Here is a 25093-nt window from a genome sequence, read left to right on the forward strand (position 1 = left end):
TATATATTTATAGGAGCCCCACATATAGATTGGACATAGAGATTACTTTAAAAAATTCACCTTAGGGACACCTGAGTGGCTCAGCAGTTGAGTGCCTCCCTTCAGCCCAGGGTGTGATTCTGCCGTCCCAAGATCGAGTCCCACACTCAGTTCCCTGCATGGAGCCTGCTTCTCTCTCTGCCTGTGTCTCTGCCCCTCTCTCTGTGTCTCTCATGAATAAATAAAAATCTTTAAAAAAAATTAAGCTTAATTCTTTATAGTTTGCTTTTTCCACAAATATACTGTTCTATTAAATCACTGAGACTGAATAACAATTTTAGCTTTCAGAATTCCCAATTTTGAATAATTCCTGCAGAGGTTGCTTTACCTAAATAATCACCTTTTGTAATTTTATTCTATATGTAAACAGATAAAGAAGCAAACTGATGATTTTTTTAAAGTTTATCATTTGTTAAATTCATCAGTAATACTGGGTTTAAGGAATAAGAAAGCCAAAAAACAAAAAAAAGAAGAAAGCCATTACTGAATACTTCCATGTTCGATGATCATATAGACATCCCAGATATCTGTCTTGAAAATAACCAATACAAATACATTCATTTGATCACTTAGTGCAAGAAGTGTATCTTTATTTATCCAGGATAGCACAGCATTATCATATTTGGTGACTTACTTTCTATTTAACTGGTTAGGTCTCTTGAGAACTGCGACTGCTTTTCTCTGTACTTCGTTTTGTCTCAGAAGGTTGGCCTTCCTTTTTAATGCTGGAAAATATCGTTCTATATTCTTTCAGAAGACAAAAAAATATCCTTCTGTTATTAATCAGATTGCTTTTTGTTATATCCCCTACTACAGTACACATTTTTGAAACAGAATGGACAGAGACTTCTTAGATAGTGCATGTTGGAGAAACAGAGAAGCTAAAATGACCTAAGTGTTTCCAGAAAAGACAGCAACCACATCATACTTAAAATATTTCCAACAAAAGGAGAATTCAAATAGAAAACTGAATTTTTCTATTTTGGATTGTTCAGTTTGAGGTGCTCTAAGGAATGCACAGATTATGGGGAAAGATGGCCCTGGAACTCGAACTCAAAAGAAGAATCAGGAAACCAGAAATGTAAATTAGGGGATCATTTCCCTAATTACTTATATACACGATTTTTGATTGCTAAATGAAGGAATAAGAGGGCCAAGCTCCAAAACAAATGTGTGAGAAAAAGGAGGTTATGATAGCAAAGAAGCCTGAGTAATGTTATAGAGAAAAAAGGATTCAAGAAAATAAGCATATGAAATGTCTCCTCCTTCTCCCTCCAGCAATTAAAGCCTAATTCAGATTTCCAAATTTTCCATGAAGCTTTTTCAAAAGTTCTTGGCAATATAAACCATATCTTAAACTTAATGTAGATTATTTTGTATTTTTTTAAGCATGTGAGAAGAATTTCATAAACATCAATTGACTAAAATATATAAAAATTTTAAGTCTTCATTTTCATGAACATTTGGAAAAGAAGTAAATGTAAAAACAGGGACAAAGGACATCAAGAATACAAGGGTGGGATGCCTGGGTGGCTCAGTGGTTGAGTATCTGCCTTAGGCTCAGGGCGTGATCCTGGGGTCCTGGGATCAAGTCCTGCATCAGGCTCCCTGTAAGAAAGCCTGCCTTCTCCCTCTGCCTATGTTTCTGCCTTGCTCTCTGTCTCTCTCATGAATAAATAAATAAAATCTTAAAAAAACGAGTATAGGGGAAATGCCATGAAATTAGACTAAACCCCATTCCAAGCTTTGTGTTTTGTCTTTAATAGTAACACCAAATATTATCATATAGGTAAATGTAAGTTCTCTCTATATTGCTGTCAATGTTTTTTTTCCTTCAAAGTACTTCCACGTAACTATACTATTATTTGTATGATTATTTGATGTTTATCTCAGTTTTCCATGAGTGATTTTCTTTTCTTTTCCTTTTTTAAGATTTTATTTATTTATTCATGAGAATACACAGAGAGGAGAGAGAGAGAGAGAGGCAGAGACACAAGCAGAGGGAGAAGCAGGCTCCATGCAGGGAGCCCAACGTGGGACTTGATCCCTTGTCTCCAGGATCAGGCCCTGGGCTGAAGGTGGCGCTAAACCGCTGAGCCACCGGGGCAGCCCCCATGAGGGATTTTCAACTGAGTTACTGTAGAATTCCTTGCATCTAGCACATAGTGGGTACCCAATCACGTTAGTTAAATGATGAAAACATAGACTAGAATAATAATCCGCTAATACATGCTGAACGCATTCCATGGATCTAAGGTTTGTAAATATGTATCAATGTGTTTTTAAAAGTATAAAGATAAGTTTTTCTTTTACAATAATATAAAAAAATATATAAAAAATTGTTAAGTGGAAAAACCTAAGGTATTTAATTTTTATGTTAATGTTACTAAGACATTATTTAATATATACATTTTTATATGTTAAATATGTTAAATTTAAATTATATTAAACACTAATTTAATATATACATTAAATTTACAATTTGATGAATTTGAGTAATTACATATGATCATGTAAACACATTATAATCAAGATATAGAAAAAGTGCCCTCACACTAAAACATTTCCCTGTACCCCTTTGGAGTTAATTCCCTTCCCTGACCCGACTCCCATCCCAGGCAATGACTATCTGTCACTACAGTTTAGTGTTTTCTACAATTTCAAATAAATGGAATCACACAAGACACAGTGTTGTGTTTTCCTTTTGCTTAGCATGATGTGTTGAGGTGCATCCATGCTGTCTTACAGATTAATTTATTCCTTTACTGCTCTATAGAATTCCATAGTATGAAGACATTTATATTATTAAAATCAGAAAAACAATTAAAACTACCCATTAGTGGAAAATAACTGCTATACATATATATATATATATATATATATATATATATATATATATACACACAGCAGCAACAACACAATTTTTTTAATTCACAGAAGTATTATAAATAGTTTAGTATTACCAAAGTTAAGTTAAAAGTTCTATGGGCCTGCTTCTCTCTCTGCCTAAGTCTCTGCCTCTCTCTGTGTGTCTCTCATGAATAAATAAATAAAATATTAAAAAAAAAAAAAAAAAGAACCGGGCAGCCCGGCTGGCCATGGTTGGGCACTGCCTTCAACCCAGGGCGTGATCCTGGAGACCCGGGATCCAGTCCCACGTAGGGCTCCCTGCATGGAGCCTGCTTCTCCCTCTGCCTGTGTCTCTGCCCCTCTCTCTGTGTCTCTCATGAATAATTAAAATATTAAAAAAAAACCCCACCTAAACACAACTTTTACTTGACAGATATTTAAAACTGACTCTCAACAATAACAACCAAAAATTCATTCCTGAAGTCAACCATTCCCGTTAGTACAGCCACTTACTCTCAGTAAATACTAGTTATATATACGAGTGTGCTATCTTTCCCATTCAGTCATTCACTTTACAGGTAAAAAAAACAAAACAAAAAAATGTGTATTTTTATTGAAATAAAATCTCACTAATTCACATCAACTATGGAAAGTGAGAGAAAAAGTAACAACATCTAATCATGGTCAGAATTTTTTTTTTAAGATGTAAAATTTTTAAGTACATGTAACAATCCAAGGCCAATTAAGTTATTCCAATAACTTGTTTAATGAATACAAAAAGATAATGAGTTATTTATATGTAAATAGGTTTCTAATTTGCTGGAAAATAATCTGCTTCACAAGTACTATATTTTGTCCAAATCAGATTATTAATATGTATTCAGGCTGAGGAAAAGATTTTAAGAAACAGCACTTTTCAAACCTTACCTTTGCCAAAATCATTCAACTTGAATAAATGGATCTTACTATTCAGTACATTCTTAGCATTTTAATTAATATTTTTAATTTTCACTGTTTTCAAACAACTCAAAAGACTAACACATGTGGTAATTTAAAAATTTTACTACTCTGCCTCTATCATAAATAATAAATCTTTAAAAATAAAATAAAATCTTTGGGCAGCCCCGGTGGCGCAGTGGTTTGGCGCAGCCTGCAGCCTGGGGTGTGATCCTGGAGACCCGGGATCAAGTCCCACATCAGGCTCCCTGCACGGAGCCTGCTTCTCCCTCTGTCTGTGTCTCTGCCTCTCTCTCTGTGTGTGTGTCTATGAATAAATAAATAAAATCTTTAAAAAATATATATTTTTTACTAGATCGGGGGCACCCCGAGTGGCTCACCAGTTTAACGCCACCTTCAGCGCAGGGCCTGATCCTGGAGACCTGGGATCAAGTCAAATGTCAGGCGCCTTGCATGGAACCTGCTTCTCCCTGTACCTGTGTCTCTGCCTCTCTCTCTCTCTCTCTGTGTCTCTCATGAATAAATAAAATCTTAAAAATAAAAGAACTGAAAAGTTATAGAACCTAAGATAGTTGTGACTCTTAACCAAAATATGTATATTAAAAATAATTTAAGGAGGGACGCCTGGGTGGCTCAGCAGTTGAGTGTCTGCCTATATACATTCATCACATCAACATTATTTATAATATACAAAAAGTGAAAATAACTGAAATGTCCAGCAACTGGTAAATGAATAAACAAAATATGGTGTACCTATATAATGCAATATTAAACAATGATTAAAAACAGAATCAAGTACCGATCCATACTACATGATGAACCTGAAAAACACCATAACTAAACGCCAGACCACATATTATCTATGATTCCATTTATAAGGAATGTGTAAAAAAGGCAAATTTATAGAAAATCTACAGAAAGTACATGGGTGGGTTGCCTAAGGTATATGATGAGGTATGATTTATGAATGAATGAGACTACAACTCTAAATACAACTCTAATTTTCATTTTTTTTAAAAAGATTTTTATTTATTTACTCATGAGAGAGAGAGAGAGAGAGAGGCAGAGACACAGGCAGAGGTAGAAGCAGGCTCCATGCAGGGAGTCTGATGCGGGACTCGATCCTAAGTCTCCAGGATCATGCCCTGGGCCAAAGGCAGGCGCTCAACTGCTGAGCCACCCAGGCATCCCACAACTCTAATTTTCTAATTAAATAATACAACTCTAAATTTTCTAAAATTCGCTGAATTGTACAGCGAATTCTGTACTATAGATGAATTCTGTACTATATGATGAATTCTGTACTATAAAATTATACCTCAAAAACCTATTAGAAATTGTATATACAAAAACACACACAGGTAAAGGAAATCAGGAACCTATAAAAAAATTTTACACAAATTTTATATAAGAATGTGGAAATTTAGGTATTCTTCATGAAAGACATGATTTTTATTTTTTATATAAGATGTAAAGCACATTAAAAAAAAAATCAAAACGTTCAAATAAAATTCTCTCCCAATGAAAATATCCTACTCATTCATGGAAATATTAGTACAAGTAAAGGAAAAGCGTATCTGATGCAGGGTTAAACCATCATCCTACCTTATCACTAAGAGGTGGTCGATTCATAGGACTAATTCCTTTTCGAATTCCAGTTGCTTTCCTAGCTGCAAGGCCAGTGATAACTCCATAAGGACGTCTCTTTCCAGGCATTACCCTTCCTCTACGGCTCAGACTATTCTTGCCAAAACCTGTAGAAGGTTTAAAAAAAAAAAAAAATCAATCTAAAAATGCAACTGAAAGGCACACAGGTATTCTATTTCTTAAGCAGGGTGGAAAGTATGAGTGGTTTATTTTTCATTTATTTATATAATCTTTTTTATCATATAATATTGCATTATTTACATGTATTTCTTTTGAAGTTATGTATGTAATTTTTAAATTTTATCTTTTAAAGATTTTATTTATTTCTTTATGAGACACACAAAGAGAGGCAGAGACACAGGCAGAGGGAGAAGCAGGCTCCCCCTGTGGGGAGCCCAATGTGGGAACTGATCCTAGGACCCCAGGATCACAACCTGAGTGGAAGGCAGATGCTCAACCATTGAGCCACTCAAGCACCTCTAATATTTCATTTTTAAAGAGACAATAAACTGCACCAGCAAGGGTTCTGTTCCTATAATGGACTGCAAAGGACTACAAGATTCTCATGTTTCCCCTGTGGCTATCCTCTCTTGCATTACTTTCTCATTGAAGAAATTTTCCTGTACAATGTGGTATCCACTAATAACATGCAGTTACTCAATACTTGAAATATGACTAGAGTGAACTAAGATGTAATAAAAAAGTACAATATTTCATTAATAACTTTATTAATTATATACAGCATTGTTTTGGATATATTGGGTCAAATAAAATATATTATTCATATGTGGCTCACATTTCTATTGAATGACAATGACCTTGAGTGGGTTACTATCTCAAGTCCCATTTACTTAGTATGTTGCAATTTGGTTTATTTTCATTTCTACTGTATTTAAACTGTTGTCATTAAAGACCCCTTGAACTCTAATGAATGTATTTTAATCTCTGTGGCACATGAAATAACCTGACTTTTGCCTTTTCACTGTGTGTCTTAATCTATTTAAATATTTTGTTTTTATTTTTTTTTATAGATTTTATTTATTTATTTGACAGAGAGAGAGTCTGTGCATACACAAGCAGGGGGAGCAGCAGGCAGAGGGAGAGGGAGAAGCAAGCTTCCCCCTGCGCAGGGAGCCAGACATGGAGTTCTATCCCAGGACTCTGGGATCATGACCTGAGCTGAAGGCAGACGCTAACAAGACTGAGCCACCCAGGCGCCCGTATTTTTAAAATATTTTCTAATCATGAAAAAACAAACATGTTCACTGCAGAAATCTTAGAAATAGTGCTCGCTTCGGCAGCACATATACTAAAATTGGAACGATACAGAGAAGATTAGCATGGCCCCTGCGCAAGGATGACATGCAAATTCGTGAAGCGTTCCATATTAAAAAAAAAAAAAAAAAATCTTAGAAATATATGAAGTCCAAATGAAAAAAGTCACCCATTATCCCATCATCTTGGGATAATCACTAACATTCTATCTCTTGCAGGTCTTTTCTTTTACTCCTACACATTTTAAAAGGATATATTTTTAGTTTGAACTATTTTTAAGCAATTCAAAAGACTATCACAGAGGTAATTCACAATTTTGTAGTACCAAGTGCCTAGAAGGTACACTGAATCAATCACCCTGGCAACCATATTTCATAATCTTTTTTTTCTTTTTTAAGATTTTATTTATTCGGGGATCCCTGGGTGGCGCAGCAGTTTAATTTAGCGCCTGCCTTTGGCCCAGGGCGCGATCCTGGAGACCCGGGATCGAATCCCACGTCGGGCTCCCAGTGCATGGAGCCTGCTTCTCCCTCTGCCTGGGTCTCTGCCTCTCTCTCTCTCTGTGTGACTATCATAAATAAATTAAAAAAAAAGAAATTAAAAAAAATTTTTATTTATTCATGAGACACAGAGACAGAGAGAGAGAGGCAGAGACCCAGGCAGAGGGAGAAGCAGGCTCCATGCAGGGAGCCCGATGTGGGACTTGATCTCGGGTCTCCAAGATCATACCCTGTGCCAAAGGCGGCACTAAACAGCTGAGCCACCCGGGCTGCCCCCGTTTCATAATCTATGTTCTATTCTGTAGTGTGCATTAATGCTGTATTGTATTATCCCATGTCTTTAATATTCTTTCATTGTATTATAACTTTTTTTCATTCTATTATTTTTTTTTCAAGTAGGCTCCATGCCCAACGAGGGGCTTGAACTCACAACCCTGAGATCAAGAGTCACATGCTCTATCCACTGAGCCAGCCAGGTGCCACCACCCATTGTATTATTTTTTATTTTTTATTTTTTTAAATTTATTTATTTATTTATTTATTCATGAGAGACACAGGCAGAGGGAGAAGCAGGCTCCATGCTGGGAGCCTGACATGGGACTCGATCCCAGGTCTCCAGGATCAGGCCCTGGGCCGAAGGCAGGCACTAAACCACTGAGCCACCCGGGCTGCCCCCATTGTATTATTTTTTAATGTGCCATACTTGATCCAACCAATCTCAAAATGATCATCTTCACTTACTTCTAATGTTAAACTATTATAAGTAACATTTTGTGTGCGTGTGTGTTAAACTTTTATTTAATTCATTAATAAGAGCATAGCTGGGAAACCAATCTAGTTTCAAAGGAATTTCAAAAAGCTGGATTTTATATTCAGTAGCAGAAAAAAACCAAAGTTTAAATTATAGCTGTTTTAGACATAAAACTGGTAAATGTCTTACAGGGGGAATTTTCAGGGTTACCTTTTCTACTGGACAATTAAAAACTACCAAGTATATATAAATTTACTTCTGATTTTACAGAGTTGCAAAGTATTTGTAAAATGCACTAAAAATATAAGAGGGGATCCCTGGGGGGCTCAGCGGTTTAGCGCCTGCCTTTGGCCCAGAGCATGATCCTGGAGATCCGGGATCGAGTCCCATATCAGACTCCCTGCAAGGAGCCTGCTTCTCCCTCTGCCTGTGTCTCTCTCTGCCTCTCTCTCTGTGTCTCTCATAAATAAATTAAAAAAAAAAAATCTTTAAAATAAGGATCTCTGGGTGGCTCAGCGGTTGAGCGTCTGCCTTCAGCCCAGGGCGTGATTCTAGAGTCCCAGGATCGAGTCCCACGTCGGGCTCCCTGCGTGGAGCCTGCTTCTCTCTCTGCCTGTGTCTCTGCCTCTCTCTCTGTCTCTCATGAATAAGTAAAATCTTAAAAAAAAAAACTTTTATATATATATATATGAACATATGTTTAACCAAGAGTAAATAGCAAGTCAAATTTACATTTCTCTAGATCTCTAGAGCTATTTTCACTTCCATGATTATTCCTTCAAGATACAAATTTCCAGAAATTGAAATGCTATACTATAAAAAATCTCCTCTAGAATGACCATACTTATTCATATCCCCAGGAACAAAAGGGTGCCACTGTGCCTCTATCACTGACAATGCTGAATATTCTTTTTAATCTTTATCACTTAGATTTTTGGAAAAAAAAATGTATTCGATAGTTTACTAATGAGAATGGACATTTTCCATGTGTTTTTGGCTATTGCTATTTTTCCATTCATGAACTGTCATGTTCATAAGTAGGTTTCCTGAGGTCAAGTTTTAATATCCTTCGATGCTTTGAAAGAATATTAAATTTATAATTAATTTTTCAAGAACTGACAACTTTACAATATTCGTGAACACAGTATATCTTTCCACCTATTCGAGGCTTGTCACTAAACTGACTCAGGAAAGCTTTAAACTTTTCCTCACGTAAGTCTTACACATTTCTTGTTAAGTTTATTACTACGTATTTTTAGATTTAGTTGTCACAAAAAAGATTCCTTTTCAATAATTATTTTCATATTGTCATTCCTGGGATTATCAAAAGCTATTGAGATTTTTAGTTAATACCTTTTAAAAAAAAAAAAAAAAAAGGTTTTATTTACTCATGAGAGACACAGGGAGCCTGACGTGGGACTCGATCCCGGGTCTCCAGGATCAGGCCCTGGGCTGAAGGCGGCGCTAAACTGCTGAGCCATCCGGGCTGCCCTGATTGATACCTTTTAATCAGCCATCTCACTAAACTTACTTTTTACTCCAGAATGCTTTTGTGTAATGTACCTATTTTGAGAACAGAGCCCAACAAGACAGGAAAACTTGTTATAATGGTTGAACCATTTACTAATTTACTGCCTTTCAGTTCCCAATTCACTCTTTACTGCCCTGTTTGTTACAGGAACATTTCTCTTAGTAGCTGGCACAATGTTAAGCTTTCTAAGTAGAGGGCACTGGAAAGACCCCGAGAAAGGATTTTCACTTTCAGGTTCCAGTATACACCTCAAGATTTATTCTGGGGCACAGAACACCTACTGGTACTCATTATCCCTCCCCTGCAAGCTGAGACTGGTAAAGCAAGAGAAGCATCAAGGGCACAAAATCTGAGTGTGAGTGATCCCTTAAATCTGGGCCCTAGGCATCTGTCCAGACGTAGTCTTAGGCGTCACTTATCATCCATTGAATCTAACTTGCATCACCCCTATAGATAGCTTCCTACTGAGTTCCATCAGAATGGCAAATCCATGTCACAGGGAGTCCTTCCAGGTTTGTTCCTTTCTTGGGTACTCTGCCTCAGTCCTACAGTACTGATTACTTTTATAATCTGGGGAAAAAGCAATAGATACAACTTTTTAAATTGTGAAAATTATTGGGTTTTTTAAAGTTTTATTTACTTAAGTAATCTCTACATCCAATGTGGGGCTCAAACTCATGACATCTCAAGATCAAGAGCCATATACTCTTCTGAATGAGCCAGCCAGGTGCCCCCAGAAACCAAATAAAGATTAGGGGAACCTGTATATTTAAACTAAATCTACAACTACTTGCTATTTTTATTTGTATTGAATATGAAATAGATACCACTATCTCTGTTAACATACTTTGCTAAGTATTTTAAATGAGAATTTGATGGGGTTGATGCTAACATCTTAGCAGGTGAGCAAAGTGAGGTTAAGAACAATAACTACCCAAATGTCAGTTAGAAAATAGCAGAGCCATCAATCTAAGTGCAAGTTTGTGTGGTTCCAAAAATTGGAACACTTTACAAGCTGTAATATAAAAATTAAGTAAAAGGTAAAAAATGTAATCTAGGATACACTTCCAAAGAGAAAAAAAATATTACAGAAAAAGTGGGCTTTCAGCTAGGCATTGTAAAACAGACAAAATCTGATTAGGGAGATAGACATAAACTTACAAGTACAAAGACATGGGTAACCACAGCATATTGAGGCACAGTCTAGGGAAAAGAATAAATAGTAAATGGATGTGGTAGCCTCAAATCAGAAGACTTTATATAGGAATAAAGAATACAGTTGACAAGGAACGAGGAGTTACAGAATTCATGATCAGTTACTTCAGTCTAGAAGCAGTATCTTAGACTGAATGGAAGAGGGAGAAAAAAGGCAGTGAGGCCATTTCAGATGCTACTTTGGTACTCAAACATGGCATGATAAAGGATAGGGAGTGGAACAAAGAAATTTGAAAGTATTCCAAATGAATGAATAAATTAGCAAAGAGAAAGATTAGAGAGAGGAGGAATAAAAATAAATAGAAAGAAAGAAAGAAAGAAAGAAAGAAAGAAAGAAAGAAAGAAAGAAAGAAAGAAAGGAAGGAAGAAAGAAAGAGAGAAAGAGAGAGGAGGAATCATTATACCAAAGTTTTAAGCTTGGATGAGAAAGACTCATGAGAGAAGTCTCATTAACAAAAATAAAACTGATTAAAAGAATAAAAAAAAAGCATAAGACAAAATTCTATTCCTAAGTGTCTACTGACTGCTAGGTCATTGTTCCCATACTCATTATCCTTTCCACTTTTATTTCTATAAGTGGCTTCTCTACTTTCTAGAAAGCTTACATCATCCGTTCCCCCTCCCTCCCTTTGTACCTTTGAACAAACTTTACCAGCTGTACCTCAATTTTAGCAATGCTTCTATTTTTCACCCTTTCACTGTCACATTTCGTAAGGAAAGAACTATACATACTATTCCAATTCTCTCTATTCTGGTCTTCTATAAGTGCCTTATATTCTAAAAAGCATTATAAAGGCGTACTAAAGACATCACCTAATGCATTAAGTTCTTAGCTTTTAAAAAATTATTTAGGGCAGTCCTGTTGGCGCAGCGGTTTGGTGCTGCCTGCAGCCTGGGGTGTGATCCTGGAGACCCGGGATCGAGTCCCACATCAGGCTCCCTGCATGGAGCCTGCTTCTCCCTCTGTCTCTGTCTCTGCCCCTCTCTCTGTGTTTATGAGTAAATAAATAAAATCTTTTAAAAAATTATTTAAGGGATCCCTGGGTGGCGCAGCGGTTTGGTGCCTGCCTTTGGCCCAGGGCGTGATCCTGGAGACCCGGGATCGAATCCCACATCGGGCTCCCAGTGCATGGAGCCTGCTTCTCCCTCTGCCTGTGTCTTTGCCTCTCTCTCTCTCTCTCTATCATAAGTAAATTAAAAAAAAAATTATTTAAATTCTATTTGCCAACATATAGTATAACACCCAGTCCTCATCTTGTGCTTTTTTTTTTTAAGTAAGCTCTATATCCAATGTGAAGCTTCTGCTTATAACCCTTACATCAAGAGTTGCATGCTCTATGGACTCAGCCAACCAGATGCCTCATCTTTTATTAGTTTTCATCCATTTCAGCCCCTCTAGAAAGTTCTCTTGTCTTTCCAGAGTATCTTCATTCTCATTACTTCAACTACTACCTCTATGAAAAAACTTTCACATTTTCAGCTGTACTAGAGCAGTAGTTTAACCCTAGCCATGTATCAGAACCACATATGGAGCTTAAAAAAATCCCTAGGCCTAATTTCTGCAAATTCTGCTTCAGTAGAAAAAGAGTGCAGCCAGAACATCAGTCTAGCTTTATAAAAGCTCCACAGGTGTGACCGAGGTTGACAACAGTTAAGACTAAAGATGAGAATTTTCATCTTAGTTTGAAATCTTAGCCCAATCTCTTTGTGAATTTCATATACTTATTGACTTGCCTCAGTAATTTTGGGAGTCTGATCACTTACACAACGATTTGAGGGGTTTTGGGAAAATGCTGAATCACAAAGTGAATGCAATCAGATCACTGGCTCCTTTCCAAAGTAATATTACAAATATTCCCATCTCTTCTACTTTTTTTTTTTTTTTTGGAGATTTTATTTATTTATTCATGAGAGACACACACAGAGAGAGGCAGAGACACAGGCAGAGAGAGAAGCAGGCTCCATGCAGAGAGCCTGACGTGGGACTCGATCCCCCGTCTCTGGGATCACACCCTGGGCTGAAGGTGGCGCTAAACCACTGAGCCACCAGGGCTGCCCTCTTTTCTATCTTTAAAAAAAACATCATTCTCCAACATTTTGGCCTCAGGACCTCTTTATATTCCTAATTATTGAGAACTCCAGGATTTTTGTTTCTGTAGGTTTGTTTATGGATATTATCATACTAGAAATGAAGAACAAAACATTTAAAAACGATTTCATTAAAACAACAACAACAATAATAAACCCACAACAGGGCAAATAACATATTTTTAATAAAAAATAACAATTATTTTCCCTTAAAAAGCCCAAAAATATTTAAAAGGAAGAACAACACTGTTCTGTATTTTGCAAATCTCTTTGGTATCTGCTTTAATAGAAGACAGCTAAATTCTCATATCTGTTACCACAATTTAATTACCACACATCAGGTAGATTCTAGAAAACTTCCACTGTACGTTTGTGAGAGGCTAATAGTGAAAATATAGGTAATGTCTTAGTATTATTATAAAAGTAATTTTTTAAAGATTTTATTTATTCATAGAGAAACACACACAGAGAGAGAGAGAGTGAGAGGCAGAGACACAGGCAGAGGGAGAAGCAGACTCCATGCAGGGAGCCGGATGTGGGACTCGATCCCGGGTCTCCAGGATCACACCCCGGACTGCAAGCAGTGCTAAACCGCTGTGCCACCGGGGCTGCCCTATAAAAGGGACTTGAGTGTTGGGGATTCCCCAAGACCCCCAGACAACACTTCAAGAAATGATGCTGTATACTATTCTACCACTTAAGAATATTTAGATTGTTTATATATTTAATGAGTGACTAAATCATATTTTGGGCAGAGAATTAGCAAGACTTTATTCACTTAATTGTTCAGCCATCAAAAATATTTGATTAGGGGGCACCTGGCTAGCTCAATCAGTAGAAGATGCCACTCTTGATCTCAAGCCTCAAAGTGGTGCAAAGATTACTTAAAAAGATAAAATCTTAAAAATAAATAAAAACAATTTATTGAGAGTCTGCCAAGAACTCTCTATCTTACGTGTTCTCTTACCTCAAACTAACATTCTCACTGACATTACAATGTGGAAATCTGAACTTCTAGCCAATCAGAATTTGAGACAATCTTCTATTTCTCTGAACATTCAGTGACAGAAGCAGATGTTCTATTTTAGGCTCTGTCACATGTAACTGGAGAACAAGCACAAGTTCAATCTTATAAGATCCTAAGCTGCCCCTAGGTATCATTTATCTTAAAGCTCAGATGATAAACCCCATAAAAAGAAAGTTTTTCTGGTCCTTCATGGACCAGATCCTATTTCACCTTATCCATTAAACCACTGATTTTCTTAGCACAAAATCTATCTAAAGTCCTTTGGTACTACTGGAATTTCTTTCATGACATTTCTCAACTCCATGTTGTCTGTCTTATCTCTGTTACTAGAAATTCCTTGAAGTAAAAGATCACATCTCTAAAAACCCTAAGAACCTAGTCAGTTCAGGGCATTTATCATGTATTTAACATAGAACTAGCATAAACAAATACATTTCTGGCTCCTGTGAACTCTGAAATTAAAGCAAATGTTTAAAATGTGGTATGCTGAATAACATCTATAGGAATTTTTAAATATAAATCATTGGAATTAAATATTCATTTGCTATAGGTAAATATCTGTCACAAAATTTACTTGCTTGGGTTCCACTGTTTAAGGTATTATTAGAAGGGGTGCATGGGTGACTTGGTTGAGTGTACAATTCTTGGTTTCAGCTCAGGTCGTGATCTCATGGGTTGTGGAGTTGAGCTCTGGGTGAAATCCCTGGTGAGGCTTCCAGTCTGTGCTTAGCAGGGAGTTGGCCTGGGATTCTTCCCGCTGTCCCTCCCCCTACTCCCACATGCACACTCTTTCTAAAACAAATAGATAAATCTTTTAAAAAAATAGAAATGAAAATTATTAGAGAAGAATAAAATTCTTTGTAGAGTCTAACCTCAGTTACAGATATGTTTAGAGAGTATGAAGGCATATTAACTATTATATACATAGAACTAATTATAATCATGGAACCCACTGGTAATTATTTTTTACGTTTTTTAACATACAGGATAAAAGTCACCAAACGTTTTTTACGTGTGTAAAAAAGATCTAGTTTTTTAATTTGAACAAAGGTTCTTTTTTTTTTTATTTTTTTTAAATTTTTACTTATTTATGATAGTCACAGAGAGAGAGAGAAGCAGAGACACAGGCAGAAGGAGAAGCAGGCTCCATGCCGGGAGCCCGACGCGGGACTCGATCCCAGGACTCCAGGATCGCGCCCTGGGCCAAAGGCAGGCGCCAAACCACTGAGCCACCCAGGGATCCCCACAAAGGTTCATTCTAAAACACTGATATAACTGCTAAAAAAATTAATGAGTCATATACAATTAATAGGGTTCAGTAACCACCTTAAATCCATTTTGGAACAACATGGTTATAAATCAATCAATAAGCTTCCACAAAGTGCCAAAAAATACCTGTATATGTAGAGTTCCAAGATTATTATATCACATCTAAGGCACTCAATTCTGAGTGTTCCCTTTAGAGGATTTAACAGATCCTTAAGAGCCCTAGATGATAACACAAAGAGCCTGGAAGTATTTTCCATGCAGAATAGTCTCACATATTTAAAAAGTTCTCATATAGAAAAGAGAGTTTGCTTCCTGTAACTCTACAGAGTTAACAGGTAGGCACAATTTAATTTCAATTAAGAAAACTTTCTAGTAAATAGTTATCTCCAATAAAGGAGTTGTCTTGTAAAGTGGTATGCACTTTCATTGAATATATTTTATGCATGTGGGAGTTATGTAATTATCCACCAGACTATTAAATACCTAACTGGAAAGGAAATAAAACCTCTGCTTTGTAAAATCCCTTACAATACTGTAGCCCTAAATATAATTTATGCTATTTACATACAAAAGGTACTTTAAAAATGACTTAATGTTTTTAAATTTTTTTTTTTTTTATGATAGTCACAGAGAGAGAGAGAGAGAGAGGCAGAGACATAGGCAGAGGGAGAAGCAGGCTCCATGCACTGAGAGCCCGACGTAGGATTCGATCCCGGGTCTCCAAGATCGCGCCCTGGGCCAAAGGCAGGCGCCAAACCGCTGCGCCACCCAGGGATCCCGACTTAATGTTTTTAAAAAACAGGGTTATCACCTAATTAAAGCAACTGAAAATGCTTACCAGATTTCAAGATTAAACAAAAATCTGAGAAAATACAAATCACAAAGGGTACTAATATATTTCTTCCATATTTTAAGTATGTACTAAACATAGCATGCTATGAATCTACAAATAATAGCTCTTTCTTAAGTTTACTTGTAAAAATTACCAGAATTCTGTTGGATTCCCCATCGCACTCTCATCCTGAATTGCCGGGCACTGCTTTGCTGGAGTTTTCTATTTAGTCTCGGAAAATTCTGCTTCTTTCCTTCCTTTCTATTCAATTTGATGATATCATCTGTGATATACAAAATGTGATGATTATTAACTTACAACTTAACTCATTTTAACTTAATAACTCAATTAATTACTCAGCCTCATTTTCTAGTTGACAGATTTCTTACATCCCTAACTTCTTTGCTACTTTGAAAGCACTTTCGTAAGAGGATAATAATAAGATAAAAATTCAAATCAGCCAATATACTTTCAGCATTAAAGAAAAGTTTTATAGGAAAAGCTCAAATCAAGAGCTCAAAGCAAATCTACCAATTAATGAAGATTTCTATTTCTGTTATCCACCATATTTCTTTAATGCATATAAATAAGCAAAAGCCTATTTACAAAAATTACTCATATCTACTTTCCATAATCACAGAAGTGTCCAGTTTTTAAAGACGACCACCTTCCAATAAAACCATAGGCAGTAAAAATAATAATAATAATAATAAATCATTCAACTAAAAGAGTACATTTCTAAAGAAGTTCATTTCAATTCGGCAAATATTTATTGAGCATATGCTGTGTGCAATGAATGTATGTGGCAGGTTATGCTGTAATGAAAACAAACAAAAGTAGAGTATGGTCCTTATTCTCAGGTAAGTTTAAAATCATTGATGGAAACAAGTAAATAGCAGCTATGAAATAAAAAGCACATAATAAAGGTATAGCATAAAAAGAAAATAATTGGGTTCTTCACTTTTCTAGCAGAATATTCAGAGCTACCTTCCTTTCTGCCTTCTACACTCATTGTTTTCAACACTTTTAAACTCTCCCAAAGTAATTTACAAACATCACATTGCCCTAATACCACAGCACAACAATGTGAAAATCAGGAAACTAAACCAACTCCAGATTTCTATTTACAAATGTCAAAAGAAGATTACTAGAAGCCAAAAAATATTCATCTAAGAAATAGCCAAATACTTTGTCCACATCCCAACTTCAATATTAATTTTGATGATTGATAAAGCAAATAAACTGGTCAACTTAAAATCTCACAAAACTAATTAACTTCAATTATTTTTTCCAAATTGCTCTAAACACAAGAATCTAACAACTATATTAATATAATTAGTCTTTTCTGAAATAAAAGAGAGAATTATATATTATAGGAATCTTTCCTTACATATTACTACTCTACCTAACCCATCGGTAATTTTTAAGACTCTTAATCACAAATATTCATTAAAATAATTCAAATATCCCCAAAGTACTTTATCTTCTTGAGGTCAGTCCTTCAACTATACATAAATTCATCCAATTCAAAGACACTCAAAAACATTTGCCTTTAAATAAAAATATTTCATGAAATCAGATACATGAACATGTTAAATTCTCAGGGGGCAGAAAGGGAATATTTTTGAACACTCTTGAAACTTTTGGGGCAGTACAAAGTACTTTTGGGGCAGCCCAGGTGGCTCAGGGCCTGATCCTGGGGACTTGGGACTGAATCCCAGTCGGGCTCCCTGCATGGAGCCTGCTTCTCCCTCTGCCTGTGTCTCTGCCTCTCTGTGTGTGTATGTCTCTCATAAATAAATAAATAAAATCTTTAAAAAAAAAAAAAAGAAAGAAACACTACTTTAACTTTTTTTTTCTTATTCTTCACCACAAGTCTGAAATCTCAGAGCCATGAGAGTACACAAAAAAATAAATTTTCTGGGGACCATTAAAAAAAAAAGACTGTAATTTTGACTAACCAGGTCAATTTTAAAATAAAGCATTATAAGGGATAACCATAACAAAATTAAAAATAGCAAAGCGTATAAAATATAAATTTGCTTTATTTTTAAATGTGTTATTATCTAAATCCTCAAGTTAAATGATCAGCTGTGGATTTTTCCAATCTAAAAGAAGAAAACGGCTTTCTCCTACTCAGTGAGGTAGGGTATGTAAATTGGAAAAAAAAATTCCATTACGATGAGCTACTTTTATGAAAAAGTTTCTTCCATGACACTAGGGGTATATATATAGTAATATAAACAGTAGTAACTGAGAAGCCTTGTTCTCACAAGTGTTCATTTAATTCTCACAACAATTCTGTAAGATAGTATAATGCCCGTTTTCAAATTAAGAAACTGAGTCACATCACACCTGTCAGAATGGCTAAAATAAAAAAAAATAAAAAAAAAAAGGAAAAAGAAAAAGAAACAGCCACAATGAGACCAGATCTTGATAACTGGTAGATATTCTATATCAACATTCATATAAATCATACTGTCAAAACTTAAAAATCAGATTCTAAACCTCTGCCGACCTGATAAAACGGACTATTCACAAAGCGTAATAATTGTTTAAAATAGGCATCATCTTAGGGTGCCAGGCTGACTCAGTCGGAAGAGCGTTAAGACTCTCCATCTCAGGGTTGGTTATAAGTTCAAGCTGCAGGTCGGGTGTAGAGACTACTAAAAAAACATTAGGGAAAAAAAAATAGGTACCATTTCTTCTTCCCATTTCTTTTTTTAGAAAAAAAAAAAAAAAAAAAGGAACCTCAAAGAATGCTGTATATTCTCCGAGGAGAGAAAAGAGAACAGGGTCTATCTTAACTACCATAGCATTTCGTTTCTGCCTTCAAAGAGAATTATCCCTCCATTTTCTTCACTTGAACATCCTAACCACCAAACAAAATACATAGAAAAAAACCTAGAAACTTAAGGTCTCGGCTATGATTAATACACGTTTGACACTTCCGGCAACACCTACAGGTTTTTTTTGTTTTTTTTTTTTTTTTTACTTGTATGATTTGGGCCAAGTTCTTTCTCTCCGTCTCAGGTTTTGTACAACAGGAACCACCACCATAGCTTCTATAGTGTGCGCATGGAAATACGATGCTTCTTTCTAGGTCTACCGGGCGCTTTCCTACGCAGCTATGCAGGCCTGTGGACTCACGGCAGCACCTGTCGGAGGCAGATGAGCGCTGTGACTGTGGGTCACGAAGCGCTGAGAAATAATTCGCCTGTGACCACGCGGCCAGTAAGGGGCAAAGGATCCGACCTGAGGGCAGTGTGGCGCGGGATCCCAGGCTCTGACCGCGAGGAGCACGAGGAGCACGTACCGCAGTTACCAGGAGGCTGGGCACGTACCGGCTTAGTGCCTGCCAGGTCGTAAGCGCTCAGCGCACGTTCCTTAGTCTCCTTGGCCTTAGCTGAGGAGACTCCCTGGTTTTTTGTTTTTGTTTTGTTTTTTTTTTAAGATTTTGTTTATTCATGAGAGACATACACAGAGAGAGGGGCGGAGACACAGGCAGAGGGAGAGGGAGCGGCAGGCTCCGTGCAGGGAGCCCGACGCGGGACCCGATCCCGGGTCTCCAGGGTCCCGCCCCGGGCCGAAGGCGGCGCTAACCGCTGGGCCACCCGGACCACTACCAGCAGCAGCAGCAGCAGCAGCAGCAGCAGCAGCGAGGCAGGCTGGAGGCCCAACGCCTTCGTCCTGAGCATTTGCTCAGTTCGCGGCCCCGGGAGTCCTTGACCCTTGACTGACCCCTCGGCGGAGGGGCCGCGCACACGCGAAGCTCCGCGGGCGCCCGTCGGGGCTCCCCCGACACCGGCCCGAAGCACGACGGGCCACAGCGCGCGCAGGACCGCCTCTGAGGGCCGCGACCCGCATCGCGACGCCCAAGCGACGGGCTTTCCGGGCGGCGACCCGGCCTGAGGGGAGCCGCGCCGTCCCGCGCCTCACGGGGTCCCCGCCCGGCCGCCCCACCTCGCGCGTCGGCCTCTCCGGTGGCTTCTGCCGCTTCCCCGCTTCGCCGACGTCGGGGCCCGGGGCGGCGGGGCCTCCGCACACGCCCCGGAGACCACGCTGGGAGCGGAGCCCGCCGACTGCGCCTCACAAAGAGCCGGGGCGGCCCGCGGGGGGTGGGGGAGGGGAGGAAGGAGGGGGCGCCCCCGCCCCCACCCCGCCCCCGGCCGCCGCCCCGCCCCGCCCCCCGGGCCCCCCGGGCCCCCCCGCGCCCCCGCCGCCAACCGCCCCTGCCCCCGCGGCCCGCGGCGCTCGCCCCCCCCGCTCGGTCCCACTCGGCGCCGTACCCAGAGACATATCGATTTTGTCCAGGTTTTCATTGCTGCGGGCTTTCGGCGGCGGCGGCGGCGGCGTGGCCGTAGCTCCCACCAACCGGGTACCAAACCGGTTCATGGCTGGGGGCGTCGCGCGGGGGCCGGCGGCGGAGAAGGCCAGACGCCGAGCCTGCCGCCTCCCACTCACGCACGCAGACGGGCTGCACCGAGGCACGCACGGCGCACGCGCGCGGCCGGCGCTCTCGCGCTCCCACCCTCGGCGGCGGCGGCGGCGGCGGCGGCGGCGGCGGGGCGGGGGGCGGGGGGGCTGCGGAGGCGGCGGCGGGCGCGAGCGGCCCCTGGCGGCCGGGAGGAAGCATTGCACGCGCTGCCCGGGCGCCGGCCGAGCGGGCTCCGCTCGCTCCCCGCCGTTCCGCCCCAACCGGGCGACGCTGCACCGAATCGCGTGCCTGCCCCGCGACTGTGTGCCCGGTGTCCTTCCGCTTCGTCCTGCGTCAGAAAGGCCCCCTAAGCTGTGCTGCGCACGAACCTTTCACGCTCTGCCATGAAGCCCGGGGGCAGCACGGACCCCGCACGGCTTCGCCCGCGGAGCTGCGCCCCAGCTCCCCTCTCCCAGGCAGCTCCTCCACCTGCAACAGGCGAAGTCGCCACGTCGGGATGCAGAGCCAGAGCTGCAGGGACAGGGCTGGCGTCACCTCGCCAATAAAAGCAGGTGCTGCCGGTTCCTGTACGCGGACCGCCTCTCAACCGGCACCCTCAAAACATTTTGCACGGTACGAGCTACCTTCACACCATCTCATCTTCCCTTAGGAGAGGGGTAAGTGCCTCTACTCGTTTGCATTTTCCTTGAACTCATTTGCGTTGGCAATTGATAGGAGGATTCGCTTTTCTAATCAATCTTGTGGGGAAACTTCTTAAATATTTTATGAATTCCTGCAGAACTCCCCCCCCCCCCCCCATTTACAAAACATGATATTCCCTTTCTTCGTACCTCTTTCTCCTCCTCCAAAACAACTGTGCTTGTATGGAAGCATTTAGGTTATATCACCCTCATAACAACTTAAAACTATCTAAGACATTTGCATCTAAGGGAAAAGCCTGGGACAGGTTGTCTGTCCATTTAGAAATCTCTGCCACCTTCTCCCGTCCACTTCCTAAAATTTCTTTTTGCGTAGAAATAAACCAGTGATCTGATGCATCTCAAAACTACAGTAGCCTGTACTTAATTTTTAACCTAAGACAAAAATATAACCATAGAAGAGTGAATCGGTCCAAAACACACCTATGAAGGGGTACAAGAAAGTAGGGTAAAAAAAAAAAACCCCAAGAACAATAGTTGGCATGTCAAGGAGAGTAGCACAATGTGCTTGATTTTGTTACTATTCCATCCAGCAACCCCCACCCCTCTCCTGACTCCTAAAAACTAAGGAAAATGGGTTATAGAAATAAAAGAATAAGAGAACTAAGTTTTACTGAGTGGTACCTTTTTTATTCGCTTCAGTCATGCACTGTGAACTTGGTAGGCTGCCCTGGTCTCATACTCATCTGCAAAACAAGAAATAGTTATACTAAACGCATACATTATACCTAATTATTCTTGGATTCTAACATCTTCTAAGCAGGAAACATGTTTCTCCACACTATCATTCTCTTCCTAGAAATAACTTCTATAATCTCTGCTTATTTGTGGGAGCAATCTGCAGAAAATAATATTAAGTTCTTAATTTTATGGGAGGGAAGTAATGCATTTAGAGTTTGGATGCATTTTGTACTTCAGGTATTTACAGGACAGATAATAAAAATCCCAAATGTATAAAATCCTACCCACCACCAGTATATATAAAGATTCCCTTTGGGGATGCCTGGGTGGCTCAGCGGTTGAGCATCTCCCTTTGGCTCAGGGTGTGATCCTGGAGTTCCAGGATCGAGTCCCGCATCGGGCTCCCTGCATAGAGCCTGCTTCTCTCCCTGTCTATGTCTCTGCCACTCTCTTTCTGTGTCTTTCATGAATAAATAAAATCTTAAAAAAAAAAAAGATTCAAAAGATTCCCTTTTATCCTGATCTTCTCCCCAAAAACTGAAGCTCTACTCCAAATCTCCTTAACTTTAAAGGGAACATGCCCAATATTCCATTAAGCAGTCCTAGCTGTTGCGTTTCAGACTTTGAGATTTCCCCCAAAGGCTAAAGGTTTGAGTGTCAGAGCAGTCACCCAGATTCCAAAGACAAAAACAAGAAAATGATAAGCATTGTATAAGGATAGGTCAGTCACACACAAGGTACTAGAAAACAAAACAGCAACCCGAGACACCTACGGCAAAAGTGGAGACACTGAAAAGGTGGGAGACACTGAGAAATCAGAACTGGGGCCTAAAAGGTTGAGCATCCAGCCACAAGGGCTGGAGTTAAAAGGTCAACCCTGCATTTTTTGGAGCACAAGAGGCAGTTGTTCACTTAATCATATATCCATTGAGCACAAGGCATTGTAATAGGCTCTGAGGATAAAATAATTAGTAGAGTTAGATTCAGTCTCTATCTTCATTCAGCTTGCAGAGCCAGAAAACAAACAAACAAACAAAAAATCTGAGGACCTACTGTGAATAAGTACAGTACTGTGCTGGACAATGAACATATGTCCATTGTCTAGAGTACAGCAGTTCAGCAGCTTCCTCTATGTCAGGATAAACACAGACTTCAAGTGGCTGCCTTTTTTAGAGGCTTGATTTCATACACTATATATATATATATATATATATATATATATATATATATAGTCAATGTCTAGGATGGCCAGATGAAATACAAGATTGGTTACATTTGAATTTCAGATAAACAATAAACAGCAAATTTCTTTACTACAGGATGCTGCATGCAATATTTAGGATATATTTATATTAAACAATAATTCATTATCTGAAATTCAAATTTAACTGGGAGTCTTATATTTTGATTTCTGCTAAATCCAGCAACCTTAACATCACACTTTTCTATCCACACATTGTGGCTCTCTTTTCAGTGTGCATAGAGATCTATATTCTCTTCAAAGGTAAGCACAATTCATGTATTTCACCCTTCTTTAAAAAAAAGATTTATTTATTTATTTATTTATTCATTCATTCATTCATTCATTCATTCATTCATTCATGAGAGAGGCAGAGATATAGGCAGAGGGAGAAGCAGGCTCTCTGCGGGGAGCCCGATGCAGGACTCGATCCCAGGACCCCAGGATCATGACCTGAGCCCAAGGCAGACACTCAACCACTGAGCCACCCACGTGTCCCTGACTTCTTAAAACTTTATTAGCTTGATATTTCTTCCAAGTCCTCCTTTTTTCAGCTTTATTGAGGTACAGTTAATAGATAATAAGACATGAATTTAAAGTGTGTAGTTTATATGGGTGTATAGTGTACAGACCTGCGAAAATACTACTGTAAAGAGGATAATAAATATCTCTCTCATCCTGTTTTCCTGTGCTCCTTTAGAATCCTTTCTCCAACCACTACTTAAGTAACCACTGATCCTACAGTTTAATTTGCATTTTCTAGAATCTTATATAAGTAGAATCATACAGTATATACTCTTTTTTTAATCTAGATTATCTTAGCATAATTGTTTCCAATGTGTATGCCTTTTATTCTTTTGCTTGCCTGATTGCACTGATTGGGAACTCCAGTACTGTAGTTTATTTATTTTTTATTTTATTTTATTTTTTTTTATTTATTTATGAGAGTCACAGAGAGAGAGAGAGAGAGGCAGAGACACAGGCAGAGGGAGAAGCAGGCTCCATGCACTGGGAGCCTGATGTGGGATTCGATCCTGGGCCAAAGGCAGGCGCCAAACCGCTGCACCACCCAGGGATCCCCAGTACTGTATTTAAAGGAGAGGTGAAAGCAAAGATCTTTGCTCATGACAAACCCCAGGGGTAAAGGATTATCTTTCACAGTTAAGTATCATGTTAGCTTTTTTTGTAGATGTATTTTATCGGGTTGAAGAAGTTCCTGGGTTTGTGGAGAATTTTAATCATGAGTGAATGTCAAATTTTATTTAATATCTTTTCTGCATCTATTGAGATGGCCAAATGGGGTTTTTTCATTTTATTTTTCAAATGTTGAACTACCCTTGCATTTCTAGGAGAAACCTACTTGGTCAAGGTGTATGATCCTTTTTATAAATTGCTTGATTTGGTTTGCTGATGCTTTGTCAAGGATATTGTTTTTCTTTTCATGAGTGATACTGATATATAGTTTCCATTTCTTGTAATGTCTGATTTTGGTATCAAAGCTTGCCTTTCAGAAAAAGATTTTTGTAATTTTGTAAATTTATAAAATTTATATTACACTGGTATAACAAGGGAATTAGGTATAATTTGTGTCACCTGTAGGTATAGTATTAGGTATAACTATTATCATTATACCTAACTCCCTTAACTTACTTGTATGCACAGTGGTCTTTCTTTTCTGCTCAGTTCTTCTCATTCTACCCCATTTGCCACAGTAGCTTCTTCTTTGCCACTTTGCTGTAGCTTCCTGTTCCTCTTTTTGTGTCGCCCTTTTTTCCTTTGTCCTAAGCTTTACTAGCTGTTCTTGTCTTCTGCCTTTTAATCTTAGGATTCATTCATTCATTTGTTCAGAGTTTGAGTTCCTGCTATGTGCAAGACACTGCTATAGCACAATGTGACAGCAGAGCAGTACAGCAGATCCATAGCTGGATCTGGCATAGCTGTTGCAGGCATAGCTGGAGGCATTACTGGGTCTCCAAGTCCCTGACCATCAGTTTCTCTGACTACAGAGCTTGCTCTGGGTAGACAGGGGAACTTCATTGAAGGGGCATTCTTCCT

The 25093-nt window shown here is 39.1% G+C and overlaps 2 protein-coding genes and 1 non-coding gene across 5 annotated transcripts in view; 2 read left to right on the plus strand and 1 right to left on the minus strand.

Annotated features, from left to right (window-relative positions):
- The window catches only part of FYTTD1 (forty-two-three domain containing 1), a 30082-nt gene extending 8304 nt beyond the window's left edge, over positions 1–21778 (minus strand). Inside the window, exons 1-4 of one of the 3 annotated variants that reach the window (XM_049105266.1) lie at positions 21742–21778; positions 16136–16264; positions 5452–5600; positions 674–786 (exon numbers count right to left, since the gene is read on the minus strand). In XM_049105266.1, the coding sequence (XP_048961223.1) occupies positions 674–786; positions 5452–5600; positions 16136–16264; positions 21742–21763 (413 nt within the window). In that variant the 5' untranslated portion in view covers positions 21764–21778. Of the gene's footprint in view, positions 1–673; positions 787–5451; positions 5601–16135; positions 16265–20270; positions 20510–21741 lie in introns of those variants that run through there. The other 2 variants (XM_049105264.1, XM_049105265.1) reach the window with 2 other exon arrangements.
- Positions 6779–6885, plus strand: LOC112641690 (U6 spliceosomal RNA). The gene has a single exon (XR_003124776.3). It is a non-coding gene; the product is annotated as a U6 spliceosomal RNA (small nuclear RNA).
- Positions 20632–25093, plus strand: part of RUBCN (rubicon autophagy regulator) — a 64583-nt gene continuing 60121 nt past the window's right edge. The window contains exon 1 of the mRNA XM_025474412.3: positions 20632–21075. The gene's annotated coding sequence lies outside the window, so the exon portion shown is untranslated. The remainder of the gene's footprint in view (positions 21076–25093) is intronic.

This window comes from Canis lupus, chromosome 33 (genome assembly GCF_003254725.2).
Source record: "Canis lupus dingo isolate Sandy chromosome 33, ASM325472v2, whole genome shotgun sequence".
NCBI classification, from domain to species: Eukaryota; Metazoa; Chordata; class Mammalia; order Carnivora; family Canidae; genus Canis; species Canis lupus.